Source organism: Bison bison, unplaced genomic scaffold (assembly GCF_000754665.1).
Source record: "Bison bison bison isolate TAMUID 2011002044 unplaced genomic scaffold, Bison_UMD1.0 scf7180017864535, whole genome shotgun sequence".
Lineage (NCBI taxonomy): Eukaryota > Metazoa > Chordata > Mammalia > Artiodactyla > Bovidae > Bison > Bison bison.
This window is the reverse complement of record NW_011495084.1, coordinates 946,630-969,387: the sequence shown is the minus strand read 5'-3', so window position 1 is coordinate 969,387 and position 22,758 is coordinate 946,630. Positions and strand designations below refer to the sequence as shown.

At 36.0% G+C, this 22,758-nt stretch overlaps 1 protein-coding gene across 4 annotated transcripts in view; it reads left to right on the top strand.

Moving 5' to 3' along the window:
* Positions 1-22,758, top strand: part of PPP1R12A (protein phosphatase 1, regulatory subunit 12A) — a 168,498-nt gene that overhangs the window by 56,653 nt on the left and 89,087 nt on the right. For all 4 annotated transcript variants that reach the window (XM_010832011.1, XM_010832012.1, XM_010832013.1 and 1 more), the window contains exon 2: positions 6,879-7,009. In XM_010832011.1, coding sequence (XP_010830313.1) covers positions 6,879-7,009 — 131 coding nt within the window. The remainder of the gene's footprint in view (positions 1-6,878; positions 7,010-22,758) is intronic.

Sequence of the window (22,758 nt, the reverse complement as noted above, 5' to 3'; positions counted from 1 at the left end):
GGTGATCTCCTAAGATTGTATATGCTCATTTATTTGTCAGTCTCAATGCAAGACCAAGGTATTTATTTTTTATTGTTAAGGGAGTACTGCTTGGAGCTCTTCATTGTTTTTCTTGTATAAACTACATCTGTAATTCCTCCTTTGATATGTCCAAATTCATTTCCTTTAAAATAGAACAAAAGTTTGTTTGGGTGTCTCCAATTTACTTCCTCTTTATGAACACTCACTGATTTCTATATCACCCTGAATGCTTAGGCCTTGGACTATTTCCTGGTATATCTACAAATTTCTGTTCCCACAAGTTGAGCAGAACTAAGTTTTCCTTACTAAGAGCCATAAAGAGTTACTTCAAGGAAGTGGAAACTGTTTTAGAGGACTTCTGTATTCAGGTTAATTTGTCTTTTGCCTATCAGTAATTATGTCACTAATGATTAGATGCAAACTGTATTCACTTTATCTAATTATTATAATTATATATTTTTACTCAAGTTGTTGTAATTACATTTATACAACCAAATCATTTCCTTTGTTTTACCCTCCTGCACTGTATGTAATTTGTTGGAAGGAGGTTTGAAATCCCTAAAATTTTCTTAGTGAATCTTTTAAAATTTAATCATCTTCATAGAAATATTGGTGGATAGGACTTTTACCAAAAGTGGTACTTTGTAGTATAACATATCAGAATTTATTTCAAATGCCTCTAATTTTGTAATTGTGATTTTACTTAATTGAATTACAGAGTTGCTAAATACATTTGTTTTTATCTCTTCTAGAAATGAAATGCAGTGATTTTCAACTCCCATGCCTAACCCATACATAATCTGTCTTTAAGGCATGGATTCTGTCTTCTTAGAGCCAATTTTGTGCAGCTATTTATAATTATATCATTTGTTATTAGGTGTTTCAACTTTTTCCTAAAAATGAGTGGGAAACAAAGTTGTCCTTGTGCTAACTTGCTGAAAAAAATAAGTAGGCCCTCTTTTCAATAAAAACAGATGTTTTATGTACTTGGAACTAGTTTCTTGAAATAGATTATAGCTCAAGTTGACAAAGCTGCCTGTACCTAGAATTAAATGACAAAAGTGTCTTCACACAATCATCTGTTACTGATAATAGCTTGGGATATGTAGAAAAACTTCAGATAAATCACATCAGATAAGATTTTAGAAGTACAGTTGAGTCACTCTCTTTCTTTCCATGTATGACTTAATATACTGACCATATTTAGTCAACTGTTTAAAGTCAGCAAGTCCTGTATCTCTTAATGTGCTGCATGTGTTAGCTTTTGATTTTCTTAGCAACAATATTTTTATGGGCATGCCTGCCAGTTTCTTGTGTATGCTTTGTAAATGTTCAGGAGAACACTGAACAATTTACACCACAAACTTGAGATTCATTTATAATATATGTCTTATGACAGTGTTTTAGCATTTAATTTATATTTAAACGTTTCAAAAACATGTAAAGAAAGGCAAAAGCGGATTTAATATTAACAGCTTTAGGTATTTTTGTTGATGTTTCTTACATTATACTGACCTTAAAACAAACATTTAAAATCAAAATCAGCAACATTTCATTTAGAGAAATAACTTTATATATTTTTTCAAAGAGCTAGGGTAGTCACCTTTTTAAAATGGAGAAACTTTAAAAATTAGTCATTTGTTCTGAGACTCTTTTATCTTCAATGTCAAAGAATTACTCATAAGATGGCAAATAAGACCCTGTTCTGGATCCTGCCTTTATGTTACACATATGCCCCATACGTCACTTTGTTACTGGATCGTAGGTTAAACTCATGTGTAGAGCCTCCTCCAGGAAATATTCCATGATGACAACCATTCTTCCTTTTCTTAGCTTTCATAATAAATACACAGCCATATATTTATTATATTCCTTTTTAAATTATTATTTACTTGTGTATTTGAATGCCGTACTACATCATGAGCTTCTTGAGAATGCTCTTTAACTGACTGATTAAAATAACACAAATATCTTAGTCTTCCAGGCAGAATATAATGATTATAATTTAATCTTAACCTTTCTTTTAACTATTTTCATAGAAATCACAGCTCTACATTCTCTCCCTGAGTGATTTCAAGTTCCATTATTTTAATTATTACCTTAATGCAGGTAATTCCCAAATTATATTTTCACCCCACATTTGTTTCTAAGCTCTAGATTTCCATATCCAGTTGGCCCCTGGAAATGCATGATTAGAAATTCAGCATATCCAAAGCTAAGATCATCTTTCTTTCTTCAACTTGTTTTTCAAACCTGTGGTGTTTATTTTCATGAATGACCTCCTCCTGTTCCTCACCCTTCGTATCTAATCTTTAATTAAGCGTTGTACATTTTGTCCTAAATTTCTCTTTTAATATATATTCATTCTGAATAACTGTTGCTTAGGTCAGGCTCTTCCCTCTTCATACTGTTCCCAGTAATCTTCCTGAAATACTAATCTGATCATGTTAACCCTCTGCTTGTAAACTCTGAATAGCTTTTTCAGACATCATCTTCCTGAAACTCGACAGTGTTTTCGTCTACTTGCCCCTCCTGCCTGAATTGAGCCCCTATTACTGATATAAATATTTCAGGTTTTCTTGATGAGTAGAACAGAAAGCAGATCAAAAGCTACCTCTAACATCAGACCCTGTCATCTTTGCCTTAGTGTTACGATCTTTTACCTGCAATCTTTTACCACCTAGACCTTTTAGCACCTAGCCTTATTCTGTTTTATGATTTACAGATACTGTATACCGTTTGCATGACTTGCTGTTCTGTTATTCCATGCATTTTTTAAAATCATAGTGCATTTACTCAGTGATGTTCTAGTTGAACAACTCTTATGCAATCTTCAAAATCTTGCTCAAATGTATATTCTTATGAGATCTATATGGACCATCTTAATCACAAGATCTCTTTATGTTCCCAAGGATATTTTAGTACTTCCTTACCCACTGCTATTATGCCCTTTTGTAATCGTTGCTCATGAACTAGCATTCTATACTAATGTGATCTTTTCTATTCTTTTGGCATTGGCATATGTACTTTTTAGCATGTATAATTTGAAGAGTGGCCAGATACTTAAAAAGAATATGTGAGAATTTGGGCGGCAGGGAGAACTCATAATATTTAAAGGGTTATCAGTTAAAAAACAGATTGCATTTGATACTTAGAACCTCAGGAGGCAGGAGATAGATAAAGGAAGACATGTTTTAATGTGTACAACTTATTTTTTTATATTATTTATTTTTTAAATTTTTTAATTGAAGGATAATTGCTTTACAGAATTTTGTTGTTTTCTGTCAGACATCAACTTGATAGCATGTACAATTAAGATAAATGAAATGTTTTATACTGAAGATAATGCACAGTAGGTTTTTAATACATGCTAGTTCTTTTTTATTTTTTATTAACTTTTAAAATTGAAGTATAATTTACATGTAATGTATACAGCATATAATTCAGTGAATTTTTACATTTGTACATGCCTATATAAAAATCAGAAGGCTGGGGAACATTTTCAGTCTTCCCAAAAGCTCCCTTATGCTCCTTCCATTATTTCCCCACAGAGTTAACCATGATTCTGAGCTTTATAACTGGAGATTAGTTTTGCCTGGAAATTCAGTTTGTATCCTTTGTGTCTGCCTTTTTTCACTCACTTATATGTCTGAGAGAATTACATATGTTGTTGAAGGTAGCATTAGTTTGTTCTTTTTTCATTGATGTATAGGATTCTGTTACATGAGTAGAATCTCCCTGTATACACATACATCCCACCCCATTTATTTAACAGTACTATAACTTGAGTAGATACTGTCAAATGGTTTTCTAAAGAGGTTATATAAATTTTACACTTTTACCAGCAGCTTGATATTTCTCCATATTACAACACAATAGATTTAATATTTTTAAGAACCAAGGCTTAGATTTTCTTTTTATGTAAGCATTGCCTATTATACGCATTTTGAAAATAAAGAAAAATTTAAAAGATAAAAATTATTCATAGTCTCACAACCAGTGATAAGGACTATTAATTTTATTATATATTCTTCTAATCCTTTGTGTACTTTTTAAGTAAAATTATAATCAGGCAAACTGTTTTACGTCTTTTTAAAGAAACTTATATGTTGTGAGCATTTCCCATATCTCTTTACTGTAATGTCTTATTTGAAGTTTTCTCCATTTTTAAAAAAACAATCATATTTGTATTAAACACACTTGTCAGGTAGGGTTCTATATTTTTATAGCAGTGGTAAACATCAGAAGACTGTTTTGGTGCCAATAGGAATTGAGAGGTTGAAAGAGAGTAGAATTTAGTATCTTTTCCCAAGGAAAATTAATGAATAAACTTATAAATAGGTCTATATTATTTAAGTCACTGTGAGTCATTAGCTATCTCAAATAACATTTTATAAACTACTTCCTAATGCAGTAAAATTTGGATGTTTCTTCTCTTGTTATCAGACAGCTGCGGTCCTCACATTTCTTCTATCCTTTAACCACTGCTCCGTGAAAAACACAATTTTTTTCCCAAGTAGTGTATTCTCAAACTTTATATGAATGTTGCTTATATACTCATTTACCATTTGCTGTATGTACTATTTGGGCACTTTGGAATCGTGCCATCTTGTTCCAAACGGAAGAATCATGAATATATAAGAATGTAAACATGTCAGGGAATTTTAGAGATATATAACCCATCAAATTCTTTCCTCCACCTGAAAGACAAAGCCCTAAAAGATTAAATTACTTGTTCCCAGCTACAGTATTTGTGGCAGAGCCAGAACTGGAGCCTACATCCAACACCTGTCAGAATTTTCCTGCTTCAGGTGTGAAGTACTTTGTCCTTAGTGCTTTTCTTGACACCAGCTTTGTATTTTTCCCGCAAGGAAGAAGCTACTAAAAGTATTTTTCTTTGTTTCTGTGATAGGTGAAGGAAAATTGTTTTACTTATACAGCAAACACTTATTAAGTGCCTGTGCTTAGTCGCTCAGTCGTGTCTGACTCTATGTAATGCCATGGACTGTAGCCCACCAGGCTCCTCTGTCCATGGGGATTCTCCAAGACAAGAATACTGGAGTGGATTACCATGCCCTTCTCCTGGGGATCTTCCCAACCCAGGAATTGAACCTAGGTCTCCTGGATTGCAGGTGGATTCTTTACTAGCTAAGCTACCAGGAAAGCCCTATTTAGTGCCTAGAATGTATGATATCCTGTTTCAGAAACTGCAAATAGATGAGAAATAGTTGATGAAATAGGAACATCTGTCAACATGGTGTTAAGTGTGGAAGGAGCTTATTTTTGGGAATCTGAACATCTGTGATAGAATTTCAGCTCTATCATTTCCCATCTCTGTGGCTTATTCAACCTACTTAGTTAATCTTTTTGAATCTTAGCTTTCTTGTTCATTTATTCCTTTATGGAGCCCTTACCACATGCAGAGAACAATATAAAGAGCTGGGGATACAGCATTATGAAGGACTTCAAAGAAACTTGTTTCTGTGGTTTGTATATATTACTATTTACAATTTGTTGTTGTTTAGTCGCTAAGTCGTGTCTGACTCTTTTGCGACCCCATGGACTGTTGCCCATCAGGCCCCTCTGTCCATGGAATTCTCCAGGCAAGAATACTGGAGTGGGTTGCCTTTCTTTCTCTAGGGGCTCTTCCCAACCCAGGGATTGAACCCACGTCTCCTGCATTGACAGGCAGATTCTTTACCACTGAGCCACCAGGGAATGTTAAAATGGAGGAATTTATGTATTTATTAATTCATTTTAAATGAGTAAAAGCAGTGCCTTACCTCTGTTAAATAAATGACATTTTTAAAGTAACTAATTAGTTTACTCCTGAAAACTTGAATTTATCATTAGTAATAAATACTTAGTTGTTTTGACAGACCTACTTTGCTCATTTTCAAGAAAGTTTCTGCCACAGCCCAAGCTAGACTAACTATAATTTGTCATTTAAGTAAAAATAATATTCCATTGTAGCCTGTATGGGGGAAAAATCTGAAAAAGAGTGACTGTATGTATAACAGATTCACTTTTCTGTATACCTGAAATGAACACAACATTGTAAATATACCCCAATAAAATTATTTTAGAAAATGATATTCTGTGGAAAAAGTGGCTAGATCAGCTTGCAAATTATACAAGTATTTTTCTTCAGGGCAGTCATTATACTTGGAAGAAATCTTGATGCATGCTTCCTATCTTGTTTCACAAAATATTTAAAAGATGTATATTTGAGTCAAAATTTAATATGATTTATAGTTTTTACTGCATTGTCAAGGACATTCATAAGTAAACATGGCTTGTGGGAGAAAATGAACCTGTGAGTGTATAGCTATGAATACAATGACAGTAGAGTGCTGTGCTTTCTTTTTTCTCCCACTGCCTTGGTTTGTGCTTAGACACAAGAATGTTTGTAACTAACACTTTTGCACCATCAACATAGTGTAAAGGGGAAATGCCATCTTAGTATTATTATGAAAATAGTTTTGATCTTGTCAACTCTCTGAAAGGATCCCTCTTCCCTAAACAGATCACATTTCGGGGACCACTGCTATAGAGTGTATTATTGGTACTTAATTATAATGTTTTGATTGTTTTCATGTTGGCATGTACTTGTTTCTGGCATGGGGTTGGCATAAGACGTCTAGTCTCATACAGTATTGTTCTGTGTATCTAAACAAGTACTATTAAAAATTAGTACTGTTTACCTGCTGGATAGCAATACAATCAAGATAGCAGCAGACTGCCTTTTAGAAAGTATTTGTTATGAAAGCTCCAGGATAGGAATTTTATTCTGTTGATGTGTTATTGGGAGTATCGATTCAAAGTTTTTCTGATCCTGCTTTCTGTTCTGTTTTTAGGCTTGCATTGATGACAATGTTGATATGGTGAAGTTTCTGGTAGAAAATGGAGCAAATATTAATCAACCTGATAATGAAGGCTGGATACCTCTGCATGCAGCTGCTTCCTGTGGATATCTTGATATTGCAGAGTAAGCTAGTGCTGTGTTTATTTGCATCCAAACACTATTTTAGAGACTTGAGATTTTATAGAAATTGTTATTATAGATAAATGAGAAAACTGTTATATTGCCTTACATGATAAAAATTATTCTTCCCAGGAAAGAGAATAAGTGGATTGTGGGAATCCAAATATTGTCTCTTGGTGTGAGGTCATCTTCTTGTCTCCCTCCTGTCTTTGACTTTGATACTTTTAAACTGATATGAGTAATTCTCTTGAGTACCTGTAGAGTATTGTCAGATGACTCAAGGTTAATATTAGGTTGGTGCAAAAGTAATTGCAGGTTTGCATTGTTGAATTTTGCTCTTTAATATTGGAAGTGAAATGAAATGAAGTGAAGTCGCTCAGTCGTGTCTGACTCTTTGCGACCCCATGGACTGTAGCTTACCAGGCTCCTCCGTCCATGGGATTCTCCAGGCAAGAGTACTGGAGTGGGTTGCCATTTCCTTCTCCAGGGGATCTTTCCAACCCAGGGATCGAACCTGGGTCTCCTGCATTGAAGGCAGATGCTTTAATCTCTGAGCCACCAGGGAAGCCCTTAATATGGAATACATTCTTAAATAAATGTGGTTGTTATACATCATTTTAATGCACATTTCTTGCTATATGTTTTTTTGCTAGTGACTTATTACTGGCTATTTATTTTATATTTATTTTAGATTAGGGAAATTATGTTAGACAAAAAGCAAATTTGAGCAATTTCTCTTTGGAACTTTGTATTGTTCCAAATGCATTGTAAAACAGTGGAGACAACTCACAGCATCAGCAACGCATTTGTCCCAGGAACTGCTAACCAATGTACAATTCAGTGGTGGTTCAAGAAGTTTTGCAAAGGAGATAATAGCCTTGAAGATAAAGAGTGCGGCGGCTGGTCATTGGAAGCTGACAACAACCAATTCGAGAGCAATCACCGAAGCTGATCCTCTTACAACTACACAAAAAGTTGCTGAAGAATTCAGCATCAACCATTCTACAGTAATTTGGCATTTGAAGCAAATTCATTTCAGTTTAGTTGCTCAGTTGTGTCCAACTCTTTGCGACCCTGTGGACTGCAGCACGCCAGGCTTCTCTGTCCATCACCAGCTCCCGGAGCTTGCTCAAACTCATGTCCATCGAGTCAATGATGCCATCCAACCATCTTATCCCCTGTCATCCCCTTCTCCTCCTGCCTTCAATCTTTCCCAGCATCAGGGTCTTCTCCAATGAGTCAGTTCTTCACATCAGGTGACCAGAGTATTAGAGCTTCAGCTTAAAGCAAAGTGGAAAGGCGAAAAAGCTCAGTAAGCAGGTGCCTCATGAGCCGAACGCAAATGAAAAAAACTGTCATAATCCCCTACCATTGCAGCAAAAAAGAATAAAATACTTAGAAATAAACCTACCTAAGGAGACAGAAGAGCTGTGTACAGAAAACTTTAAGACACTAATGAAAGAAATCAAAGATGACATAAACAGAGAGATATTCCATGCTTCTGTGTTGGAAGAATCAATATTGTGAACATGGCTATACTATCAAATTCTATCTGCAAATTTATTGTTATCCCTATCAAATTACCAATGGCATTTTTCACAGAACTAGAACAAAAAATCTCACTATTCATATGGAAACACAGAAGACCCCAAACAGCCAAAGGAATCTTGAGAAAGGAGAATGGAGCTGGAGGAATCAACCTTTCTGATTCTAGACTGTACTACAAAGCTACAGTCATCAAGACACTATGGTACTGGCACAAAAACAGAAATATAGACCAATGGAACAAGATAGAAAGCCCAGAGATAAACCCACACCGCTATGGGTACCTTACCTTGGCAAAAGAGGCAAGAATATACAATGGGACAAAGATAAACTCTTCAGTCAGTGGTGCTGGGAAAACTGGACAGCTACGTGTAGAAGAATGCAATACACAAAGATAAACTCAAGATGGAATAAAGACCTAAATGTAAGACCAGAAACTGTAAAACTCTTAGAGGAAAACTTAGTCTATGCCATAAATCACAGCAAGATCTTCTATGACCCACTTCCTAGAGTAATGGAAATAAAAACAAAAATAAACAAGTGGGACCTAATTAAACTTAAAAGCTTTTGCACAGCAAAGGCAACTACAAAGTAAAAAGACAGCCCTCTGAATGGGAGAAAATAATAGCAAATGAAACAACTGACAAAGGATTACTTTCCAGAATATACAAGCAGCTCATACAATTCAGTACCAGAAAAACAAACAGTCAAATCAAAAAGTGGGCAAAAGATTTAAACAGACATTTCTCCAAAGAAGACATGCAGATGGCTAATAAACACATGAAAAGTTGCTCAACATCGCTCATTATTAGAGAAATGCAAATCAAAACTATAATGAGATACCACCTCATACCAGTCAAAATGGCCATCATCAAAAAAATCTACAAACAGTAAATGCTGGAGAGGGTATGGAGAAAAGGGAATACTCTTGCACTGTTGGTGGGAATGTAAATTGATACAGCCACTATGGAGATGAGTATGGAGATTCTTTAAAAAAACCAGGAATAAAACTAGCATATGCACAATAATCCCAGTGTTGTTGTTGTTGTTCAGTTGCTAAATCATGTCTTAATCTCTGCAACCCCATGGACTGCAGCATGCCAGGCTTCCCTGTCCCTCACTATCTCCTGGAGTTGCTCAAGGTCATGTCCATTGAATTGGTGATGCCATCTAACCATCTCATCCTCTGTCACCCTCTTCTCCTTCTGCCTTCAGTCTTTCCTGGCATCAGGGTCTTTTCCAGTGAATTGGCTCTTTGCATCAGGTCATCAAAGTATTGGGGCTTCAGCTTCCATATCAGTCCTTCCAGTGAATATTCAGGGTTTATTTCCTTTAGGATTGGCTGGTTTGATCTCCTTGCTCTACAAGGGACCCTCAAGAGTCTGTGGGTACACATATATAATGTATACAATGGAATATTATGCAGCCATAAAAAGGAACACATCTGAGTCTGTGCTAATGAGGTGGATGAAGCTAGAGCCTATTACACAGAGTGAGGTAAGTCAGAAAGAGAAAAGCAAATATTGTTTATTAACGCATATATCTGGAATCTAGAAAGATGGTACTAATGAACGTATTTGCAGGGCAGCAATGGAGATGAAGACATAGAGAACAGACTTATGGACATGGGGTAGGAGAGGAGGGGAAAAAAGAGGGTGAGATGAATGGAGACAGTAGTATGGAAACACTAACATATGTAAAATAGATAGCCAGTGGGGATTTGCTGTATGACTCAGGAAACTCAAACCAGGACTCTGTGACAACCTGCAGGGTGGGATGGGGTGGGAGGTGAGAATGAAGTTCAAGAGGGAGGAAACATGTATACCTATGGCTGATTCATGTTGATGTATGGCAGAAAGCAATACAATGTTATAATTATCCTTCAATTAAAAATAAATAATGTTTTTAAAAATCGTTATATTGAAGTGTTATCTTCTCTTACTCTACTCAACAACAATGAACTATTTCTCAGATTGTGATGTTTGATGAAAAGTGGATTTTATATAACAACCAGCTTAGTGGTTGTACTGAGAAGAAGCTCCAGAGCCCTTCCCAAAGTCAAACTTGCACCCGAAAAAGGTCACAGTCACTGTTGAGTGGTCTGCTGCCCATCTGATCCACTAATCTTTCTGTATCCTGGCGAAACCATTACATCTGAGAAATATGCTCAGCAAATTGATGATATGTACTGAAAACTACACTGCCTACAGCCAGCACTGGTCAATAAAATGGGCACAATTCTTCTCCAGGACAACACCCAACCACACTTTTCACACCAGTGCTTCAAAAGTTGAAGGAATTGGGCTATGAAGTTTGCCTCATCTGCCATATTCACCTGACCTCTTGCCAACCAACTACCACTTTTCAAGCATCTTGACAACTTTTTGCAGGGAAAACGCTTCCACAACCAGCAAGAAGCAGAAAATGCTTTCCAAGAGTTTGTCAAATTGCAAATCATGCATTTTTATGCTATAGAAATAAATTTGTTTCTCACTGGCAAAAATATGTTGATTGTAGTTGTTCCTATTTTGATTAATAAAGATGTGTTTGAGTCTAGGTATAATAATTTAAAATTCACAGTCCAAAACCACAATTATTTTTCACTAGCCTTAATATTTAACAATCTAGTCTATCCCTATTGTTAATTGTTAGGGGAAATTAACAATAGTTCTGAATTATGTTGCTTTGCTAAAAAGAGTATGATACATAGTTCTCCAGTTATTCAGTGTATTTATGCTTAGTTTTTATTGTTTTCTAAAAATATCAAAAATAGTCATTGTATTCATCAGTTCAGTTCAGTCTCTCAGTCATGTCTGACTCTTTGCAGCCCCATGGACTGCAGCGTGCCAGGCTTCCCTGTCTATCACCAACTCCTGGAGCTTGCTTAAACTCATGTCCTTCAAGTTGGTGATGCCATCCAACCATCTCATCCTCTGATGTCCCCTTTTCCTGCCTTCAGTCTTTCCGAGCATCAGGGTCTTTTCCAGTGAGTCAGTTCTTCTCATCAGGTGGCTAAAGTATTAGAGTTTCAGCTTCAGCATGAGTCCTTCCAGTGAATATCCTAAAAGTTGGTTTCCTTTAGGATAGACTAGTTTGATCTCCTTGCAGTCCAAGGGACTCTATCTGCTCACATCAAAGCTTATCAACTAATAAGTATTGAATATGATAGTATTACTCTGAGAGTCCAACTTTCTCATCCATACATGACTACTGGAAAAACCATTGCCTTGACTAGATGGACCTTTGTTGGCAAAGTAATGTCTCTGCTTTTTCCAGTAGTCATGTATGGATGTGAGAGTTGGACTATAAAGAAAGCTGAGCGCCAAAGAATTGATGCTTTTGAACTGTGGTGTTGGAGAATACTCTTGAGAGTCCCTTGGACTGCAAGGAGCTCCAACCAGTCCATCCTAAAGGAGATCAGTCCTGGGTGTTCTTCGGAAGGAATGATGCTAAAGCTGAAACTCCAATACTTTGGCCACCTGATGAGAAGAACTGTCTCATTTGAAAAGACCCTGATGTTGGAAAAGATTGAAGGTGACAGGAGAAGGGGACGACAGAGGAGGAGATGGTTGGATGGCATCAGTGACTCAATGGACATGAATTTGGGTAAACTCCAGGAGTTGGTGATGGACAGGGAAGCCTGGCCTGTTGCAGTCCAGGGGGTCTCAAAGAGTCGGACACGACTGAGCGACTGAACTGAACTGATTGACTGATTCTGGGAGTCTCTCTTAGTAATTCTTCATATTTTTCTTTCTTCGTTCATTTCATGTACGTGTATACCCCAGCCCATTTTCCCACCCTCCATCTCCTCAGCCATGTGTATTGGAGATATATTATAGCGGTTGAAGGGAAAGGTAATGTTTGGTGAAATGAAAAGTGCTTTAGGAGTTTTTGAGGTTTTTTTGTGTTTTATTAAGCTATTTGAGTTTTATTACTGACTCTAATACTGACTGCACAACATCTTTTGACAATTTGTTTCCTCTTTCTGGGCTTTGATTTCTTTATGTGTAAAATGAAGGGGTCTCCCTGCCATTGTAAAACAGTAGTGGTTATTCATAATTTTAATCATGATTTTTAAGTTTTTTATTCCTTTCTATTCTTTTCATGCTCAAGAAAAGGCTTGGATTTTATCTTCATGAAGAAAAATAGCTAATGTGTATTTATCTTCAGCTGTCCTTAAATATTTGGTATGTAGGCTCTGGAGTCAACTAATGTGAATTATGAAGGCTTCCTCAACCAGTCTCTAAGGGTATGACCTTGAGCAAGTTGCTTAGTGTTTACAGTTTTCTCCTCTATAGAAAGGGATTAATATTTTCTAGGTTTGTTGTGAGGGTTAACTGATGTAACCCACCAAGCAGAGTTCCTGGCACATAGTTCCTGGAATATTCCATATGTATTAACTTTTGACCATTATCTTATTTATCTTTTCTGGGAAAATGAAAACTCAATTTCTTTCTTCATATGTTTAATCCTTGTATTTTGTTTTTTAATTCTGAGTTTGAAAAGACAATAATAATTTTTCTGAATAATTTCCTCTTGTAGACTTGGCTAGTATCCCATTGTGTCAGTTGGGATGATTTTAGATCCAGGTAATCCTCAGACACGACTGAGCGACTGAACAATAATAAATCGTATCAAACTTAAACTGACCTAAAGAGGAAGGGCACTAGTTGTGTATGATAATGCATTAGAGACAGTAGGACAGAGAATGTGAGGCCACAGTTTAGTTTCTAGACAGTTAAGAATTTTGCATCTGGTCTCTAGCCTGGCAGGAACCTAGTGATTTAGATGAATGATGGCTGTTTATATTCTGACTTGTAACTTATCTCACCTTTTCACCAAAGTAATTACTTTCGACTTCTCCCCACTTTGAATGAGGTGGAAATCTTAGGGGAAATGAAAAACAGGTTGTTTAATAATGCCTCTTCTCCAGAGTGGATTAGATGAAGAATAAATGAAGTGAATTTGGGGAGTATAATGTTAATGGCCAGCTTATGCCTGGTTTTACTATATACTCACGGGTCATGTTTTGAAATGTATGCATTAGAATCATTTTTTCTTGGGGGCTACTGAATTGGCTGTGTATTCTTGCCACCTCTTCTTAATATCTTCTGCTTCTGTTAGGTCCATACCATTTCTGTCCTTTATTGAGCCCATCTCTGCATGAAATAGTCCCTTGATATCTCTAATTTTCTTGAAGAAATCTCTTAGTCTTTCCCATTCTGTTGTTTGCCTCTGTTTCTTTGCACTGATCACTGAGGAAGGCTTTCTTATCTATTCCTGGAATGTGAAGTCAAGTGGGCCTTCGGAAGCATCACTACGAACAAAGCTAGTGGAGGTAATGGAATTCCAGTTGAGCTATTTCAAATCCTGAAAGATGATGCTGTGAAAGTGCTACACTCAATATGCCAGCAAATTTGGAAAACTCAGCAGTGGCCACAGGACTGGAAAAGGGCAGTTTTCATTCCAATCCCAAAGAAAGGCAATGCCAAAGAATGCTCAAACTGCTGCACAATTGCACTCATCTCATACGCTAGTAATGCTCAAAATTCTCTAAGCCAGGCTTCAACAGTACGTGAACCGTGAACTACCAGATGTTCAAGCTGGTTTTAGAAAAGACAGAGGAACCAGAGATCAAATTGCCAACATTCGTTAGAACATCAAAAAAGCAAGAGAGTTCCAGAAAAAAACATGTATTTCTGCTTTATAGACTATGCCAAAGCCTTTGACTGTGTGGATCACAATAAACCGTGGGAAATTCTGAAAGAGATGGCAATAACAGACCACCTGACCTGCCTCTTGAGAAATCTGTATGCCGGTCAAGAAGCAACAGTTAGAACCAGACGTGGAACAACAGACTGGTTCCAAATCTGGAAAGGAGTATGTCAAGGCTGTATATTGCCACCCTGCTTATTTAACTTATATGCAGAGTACATCATGAGAAATGCCGGGCTGGAGGAAGCACAAGGTGAAATCAAGATTGCCAGGAGAAATATCAATAACCTCAGATACGTAGATGACACCACCCTTACGGCAGAAAGTGAAAAGAACTAAGGAGCCTCTTGATGAAAGTGAAAGTGGAGAGTGAAAATGTTGGCTTAAAACTCAACATTCAGAAAACTAAGATCATGGCATCTGGTCCCATCACTTCATGGCAAATAGATAGGGAAACAATGGAAACAGTGACAGACTTAATTTTGGGGGGCTCCAAAATCACTGCAGATGGTGACTGCAGCCATCAAATTAAAAGGTGCTTACTCCTTGGAAGAAAAGCTGTAACCAACCTTGACAGCATATTAAAAAGCAGAGACATTACTTTTCCAACAAAGGTCTGTCTAATCAAAGCTATAGTTTTTCCAGTAGTCATGTATGGGTGTGAGAATTTGACTATAAGGAAGGCTGGCATTGATGCCTTTGAACTGTGGTGTTGGAAAAGACTTCTTGAGAGTCCCTTGGACAGCAAGGAGATCTAACCAGTCCATCCTAAAGGAAATCAGTCCTGAATATTCATTGGAAGGACTGATGCTGAAGCTGAAACTCCAATACTTTGGCCACCTGATCCCAAGAACTGACTCATTGGAAATAAGACCATGATGCTGGGAAAGATTGAAGGCGGGAGGAGAAGGAGATGACAGAGGATGAGGTGATTGGATGGCATTACCGACTTAATGGACATGAGTTTGAGCAAGCTCCAGGAGTTGGCGATGGACAGGGAAGCCTGGCGTGCTGCAGTCCGCAGGGTCGCAAAGGGTCAGACACGACGGAGTCACTGAACTGAACTGAATTGGCAGTGTTAATGCTCTGAATCATGTCCCCACAAGATTCATATGTTGAAGGCCTAGCCACAGAACACAGGAATGTGACTATATATCGAGAGCCTTTTAAGAGATGATGAGGCCCTTATCATCTCCTAACCTGAGGCCCTTAGGGTGGGCCCTAATCCAATCTTACTGTATCTCTTTGAGAGGAAATTTGGACACAAAAAATGACATCAAGGGCTTGCACACAGAAAAGACAGCATAAGGACACTGTAGAAGGTGGCAATCTATAAGCTAAGGAGAGACTCCTCAGAAGAAACCAATCCTGTGAACACCTTGGTCTTGACCTTCTAGCCTCCAGAACTATGAGAAAATGAATTTCTATTGTTTGATCCAGTTTGTCTGTGGTATTTTGTTATGGTAATGCTAGCAGTCTAATATAGGCAGTATAAAATTCTCACTGTTGCATCAAAGTGTTCTTCCCTAAAAGTTACAGTTTGATGCCATTAGACTATAGAGTAAAAGCAAAGTTAAATATAATGACTTTTTTACATACTTGAATGATTATGGAGTCCAAGAAAATGTATTCAATTTAGTGTTCCAGTCTAAGATGATCAGTTAATTATAACTAACCATTAACTATAACTGAATTATATGTTTAAGTTATTATGTAGAAAGCATTGAAAATCAAATCCTGTGACTTGGCTTTTAATAACCAAAAAATAATAATGAATAAAAGAAAGAATAGATGAATAATTAGATGAAAACATAGTTCTTTTTTATAGCCGAAACATTTTTGTAAAGGAAACTTCTTCATGTCTACTATTTGGTTACCCCTAGTACAAGTTTTATATGAAATCAGAATATATTCTTTATTCTTTCCCTTTATAATACTGGTTTTTAAAATAATGAGTTGGTTTACTTACCTTCAGAAAGGACTAAGTGATTTTGCGTGTTTATGTATGTGTGTGATTTAAGTAACTTGAGTGCATGCATTTAAGCATACCTGATGTGTTTCAATGTATTGCAGTTATTATCCTTACTGATGAGCAAATTGTACCATCTTTGATCAACAAGAGTCTCTTCATGTTGGCTTCTAAGATCTTGGGGTATGATCCAGTAAAGTGATCTTTAAAAGCTTCATTGCTATTTAGTATTATAAAAATGTTCCAGACACATCTTTTATATTTCTGGAATTGGCATTTCTCTAAAGAAACCTGTCCCTTTTATACTGGATTGGTCATTCTTTCAAATTCAGCACCCACAGGGTATCTTTCTTTAACCTCTTCTGTTTTTCCTCTGTATTTTCTTTCTCCCTTCTTCATTGCCAGGAACTATAGAATTAAAATAATACATAGTTACTAATTTGTTTCATTATATATTACACATACATTAGACTGCTTATAACAGTACCCCCAATAATCATAAGTACTGAAAGCAGCTTGAAGTTTGGGATTTGTTTTTGGTTTTGTTTTTTGACAGGAGTGAGGAGGGTGACATTTCTTTTCATTCATCCTTATGGTATCCTAGTTGGAGTATACCATCGAATTACTGTGTGTGTTGAAGTTACTTGGAATAGTACTTTTCTGTGTGGCTATGACACTAGCTATATATACCATTACATTAATTGTTTACTTCTCTTTTAGAGTTTGTTTTTTTGTTTAATTTTGTTTGACCATTTACATAAAATACGAGGTCTAATGGCAATTACCACCCAATTTCCTATAGGTAACATTTTAAAATTTTATGTTTTATCCCAGTTTGTATTTTAATGTGAGCATTATTCCTCCTTTGTAGATAAATGAAAAATTATCATATACTATTTCTCCACTTTTCTCTTTTCACTTAACAGTCTTTCCTGGAGACTACTATGTAGTGAGATATAGAGATATTTCTCATCGTTCTCTTTAGATTTAGTATTTTGTACTCCATTGTACAATGTCATTGTGTTAATTCAGCTTGTCCTTCTTGATTGACCAACAAATATTATTTTTTTGAATGACTATAACCTTTACCTTGGCATTGTCTTTACTTTTTTTTATTCTTGCAAATTGTAAGAATTTTTGTTTATGTGAAAAACATTTCATAGTTGAATAATAAAACTTAAATGATTTGTTTTATTAACATCTTGGTTATTGATATGATTATAATCTTTTAAATTTCATCACTATTTTTTAGGCTTCCACCACAGATATTTAAGGAATGCTTTTATCTCAAGTAGCTCTAGTGTTTGCATTAAAATTTTCCAATAATAGAGAAAATTAGCCCTGTGTTAGGCTAGCATTATGTGGTTTCATAGCATAGAGAATGAAATGTTGATTAATTAGTGCATTTAATATATTTTCCTTCATGTTTGGAGTAGCTTTGAAGACATTGCGGTTGAAGATTTCATATCATCATAAAATACTGGTGATGAGATTCAGTTACATTTTCATGGTCTTATTTACAGCATGGAAAAAGTTTCACTAGTTTTGTTATTTGATCATTAAAGAATCAACTATTTAAAGATATAACTTTTAAAAAATATTGTGGTGGCTTATTTATATCATGTCTTTTCTTTTTCATTATAACTTTTATTTTATAAATATCCAACGGAATCTTCAAGACTTCTCTTGGCTTATCTTTCAAGATATATTCAGTATCTGACTATTTTATCACCTCTTTCCTTTCTCCCTGATCCTGGACATTGTTGTTCTTCACTGGAATTATTGCAGTTGGAATCATTCTAGCCATAACCATCTTCTTCCCCCCATCTATTTTCTGCACAGCAGGTAGAATGATCCTTGTAAGATATTGTAATAGCATCACATTTTATTCAAAGCCCTTCACCCTCCAGTGGGTTTATAATGCATTCAAAAAATAGAGTTCTGGTTGCTCCGAGGCGATGGTGTGGCCCCCTGTTACATCTATGATGTCATTTCTCCACACTTCTCCAGGCTCTCTTTTAGCCAAAATGGTCTTCTTTGCTGAGCCTTTAAACAAACTAGGCATCTTGCTTCATAGTCTGCACCTGCTGATTCCCCTGTCTGGAATTCAATAGTATTATTTTTGGTGAAAGAACCAGAAATTCTTACCAATTGTGAAGTAATTAGCCCCCAATTAAAATAAATAAATTTAAATTAAAAAAAAAAGAACTATATGAACTGCATCACCACACGTATGAGAAGCATTATAATATTCCAGAGTTCAAGGTCAGGATGAGACAACTCTTTTTATTTTAACTGCTAAGTAATTGCTATTAACTCTAGACAGATTACCAACTTCTCTGAACCTGTTTCCTCATCTATAAAGTGGAAATGTTAGTACTTATCCCTACTTGGTAAGATTATTGTGAAGATTAGATGAGATCATATTTATAAAACACTTGGCACAATGAATAGCACATATTTAATATCAGTACAGTTAGCTGAATTAGTTATTACTTGTATTACTATTTTCGGTCACTACTTGTAGTGAAAAATAGCTAAACTCTTGGTTTTCCTGGATTATTTAATAAAACTATAATCTGATTATTTGCTCTTAGGGCAGACCTAGCTCAATGAGAGGAACAGGGGAGAGGGAAGTAGTCATTTTTCATATTTACTTTGATATATGGTTATTTGAGCTCCAAGAAGACTTGGCAAGTCCATGCATTTCGGTTTACATATTTCTTATAAGAATGATGCATTGCTAGTGTAAACAGACCATGTATTTTGATTAAAAGTCTCAGAAGGTGAAATTGAATCTAAGAGCCTTTGAAAACAGTAAAATTTTATTTGTAGGATATTTATCTCTTGCTGTAATAATTATGAGGTGTATTTGCCCCAAACTAATATTTTCATATATACTTCCCTTGTGGTTTAGCAATAAAGAATAATGCTTGAGACACAGGGTTCAGTCCTTGGATGGGAAAGATCCCCTGGAGAAGAAAATGGCAACCCATTCCAGTATTCTTGCCTGGGAAATCTCATGGACAGAGAGCCTGGCAGGCTACGGTCTAGGGGGTCACAAAAGAGTCAGATTAGTGACTAAACAGCAACAACAATATTCTGATATATATTCTTACTGCCTTTTTTTTTTTTAACTACTCTATGAACATATTCAGTTATTTCCATTTCACAATCAGAAGTGGACCCTCATTCTCAAGACTCAAATTCTGATGTTCTTTCTGTTACATTATTATTGTCTCCTATAGTAGCGTTAGGGATTTTAAAAAGTAAAAATGACGGCAACTGCACCTAATCTTCAAGCTTACAGATACATACGAAGTCAGTACCAATACTAGATAGAAGAAATGGACCAAGAGATGTTCAAGGAACATTGAGGAAGAAGTGATCAATTCTCTTTAGACCATTCAGAGAAAGAAAGATTCCAGGGGAGGTGACATTATTAGATTAAACAATGGGCAGGTTTTTTTTTGGAGTATAATTGCTTTACAGTGTTGAATTAGTTTCTGCTGTACAGCAATATGAATCAGCTATATGTATATATAATCAGATTATATCTATACATATATATATATATACACCCTCTCCCTTGTGAGCCTTTCTCCTACCACACCACCCCGCTTCACCCCTCCAGGTCATCATAGGGCACTGAGCTGAGCTCCCTGTGCTACACAGCAGCTTCCCCCTATCCACAGAGTAGCAGAATTTTTGCCTCTGGGAGTTGAGAGCTATCAGAGAAAAGTCATATTCATAAATGGGAAATAACACATGGTTAAAGCTCTTTTAACTAACATCCACTCTATTACTAACATTTGCCATTTCTTTGTTACAACATATTGAATGACTGCCATAAAGTAATTAACATTGACCATTGTAACACGTAAACTACTTCTAATAAGCTCATTTCTGTTTTCACTAGTTGAATTACAAGCCTACTAAAAGTTAGTTGTGTGTGTTCTGGCCTATTAATGTCTATTTCCCTTGTTAGTGATAATATACTTTAATTAGAGCACTCAAAACTGATGCAATGTGTACAAAAAAGAAAATTATTGCTAATGATAAACTATTTTGAAAAGCCTCAATAAAGGGAAAGTCCTGAAAATATAATTGCTCTTTAATTGGATGTGGGTGCAACAACTGAAAAATTGAAAGAAAAAAATATCTAGAAAGATTATATACTCAGATTGCATTTGTGTTGACTGCAAATGTTAGTTTCACTTTAAGACATTTTGATGTCTTAGTACATTAGGAGTATCATTTATGCAAGAAGGGGAGCATGGATTTAAGTCATTGGAGACATTCTCCAGTATCGTCTGTGTTGGAATAAATGTCTTGCATTTATTTATTTTTCACATATGTGATATGTTTTACTATTCCCTATTTAAATAATCTTTTCTGCTTAACCAAAATCAGTGCTTGTCATGATTGCATTGGATAACAGGCTTCTTTGGACCCGTAGTATTTTCAGGAGAGGAACATTAGTGTTATATGGTGAGAGTAGCTAATAAGACAGGAAGAGGGGACTGGGGCTGTAGCACAGAGGAATTTGTGTGCCTTGCTAACTTTGACCTTTAATGGTGAGACATTTTTAGGAACATGATGGTTCTTTCCCTGTACTTTTAGAAAACAATTCTTGACAGATTAAAGAGTGGACAAGAGAGCCAGGGCAGTGGCAGTGAGCTTGGAAGTGGGGCAGATCTGAAAGAAATTCGGAAAATTAAATTAATAAGGTTTGGTGTGCTTGACTGGATTAGGTAGTAAGGTGGGAAGAAAAATCAACAGTAGTGATAGTGCTGGTAATAGCTAACATTTGCTGAGCACTTTGAGTCACTGCTTAGAGTCTTTTTCACTGTGTATAATTTTGGTCATCCTGACAATTACGTGAAAATATGTTGCTACCACTACCCTACAGCCCAGATGCACAATTCTAAAACCCCAAAACTCTGAAAAATGACCAGTTGTAAGATTGGTGTAGGCTCACTTGGCAGCAAACCATGACTAGACCTGATATGAGGCTATTTATAGTCTTTGTTTCTTCCCCACTTAAGCATTAATTTATTTTTGCAAAAATATCAATACGTTTGGTTATGGAGGACGGACTCAGACTCAGTAGGAGTGAGTTTGGAAAACTCAGTAGTTTTCCAAAATATGACAAGTTTTGAAATTTGTGCTTAGATGAGTGATTGGCCCATATTGTAATTCTTATTTTATGAGTGAGGAAACAGAGAAATCACACACAGTAATCGGCAGAGCTAGGATTTAAACCTAGAGTTTCTTGTCAAGTCTGCACTACACTGTTCTGCCTCCCCTTCTAGCCTTTGTAATTGGTAAAAGGATGCCATTAAACTAAAGTAAGGAATTGAAGAGGAAGATTGAGGGAAGCAGAGGAAAGCATATAGTAGAATATGGATTTAAATAGGCCTAGTTTTCTCATTATTAGTGTATAGAAATGCAAGGGATTTCTGTGTGCTGATTTTATATCCTGCAACTTTACTATAGTCATTGATTAGCTCTAGTAATTTTCTGGTGGAGTCTTTAGGGTTTTCTATGTAGAGGATCATGTCATCTGCAAATAGTGAGAGTTTTACTACTTCTTTTCCAATTTGGATTCCTTTTATTTCTTTTTCTGCTCTGATTGCTGTGGCCAAAACTTCCAAAACTATGTTGAATAGTAATGGTGAAAGTGGGCACCCTTGTCTTGTTCCTGACTTTAGAGGAAATGCTTTCAATTTTTCACCATTGAGGATAATGTTTGCTGTGGGTTTGTCATATATAGCTTTTATTATGTTGAGGTATGTTCCTTCTATTCCTGCTTTCTGGAGAGTTTTTATCATAAATGGATGTTGAATTTTGTCAAAGGCTTTCTCTCTATTGAGATAATCATATGGTTTTTATTTTTCAATTTGTTAATGTGGTGTATTACATTGATTGATTTGCGGATATTGAAGAATCCTTGCATCCCTGGGATAAAGCCCACTTGGTCATGGTGTATGATCTTTTTAATGTGTTGTTGGATTCTGATTGCTAGAATTTTGTTAAGGATTTTTGCATCTATGTTCATCAGTGATATTGGCCTGTAGTTTTCTTTTTTTGTGGGATCTTTGTCAGGTTTTGGTATTAGGGTGATGGTGGCCTCATAGAATGAGTTTGGAAGTTTACCTTCCTCTGCAATTTTCTGGAAGAGTTTGAGCAGAATAGGTGTTAGCTCTGCTCTAAATTTTTGGTAGAATTCAGCTGTGAAGCCGTCTGGACCTGGGCTTTTGTTTGCTGGAAGATTTTTGATTACAGTTTCAATTTCTGTGCTTGTGATGGGTCTGTAAAGATTTTCTATTTCTTCCTGGTCCAGTTTTGGAAAGTTGTACTTTTCTAAGAATTTGTCCATTTCTTCCACGTTGTCCATTTTATTGGCATATAATTGTTGATAGTAGTCTCTTATGATCCTTTGTATTTCTGTGTTGTCTGTTGTGATCTCTCCATTTTCGTTTCTAATTTTATTGATTTGATTTTTCTCCCTTTGTTTCTT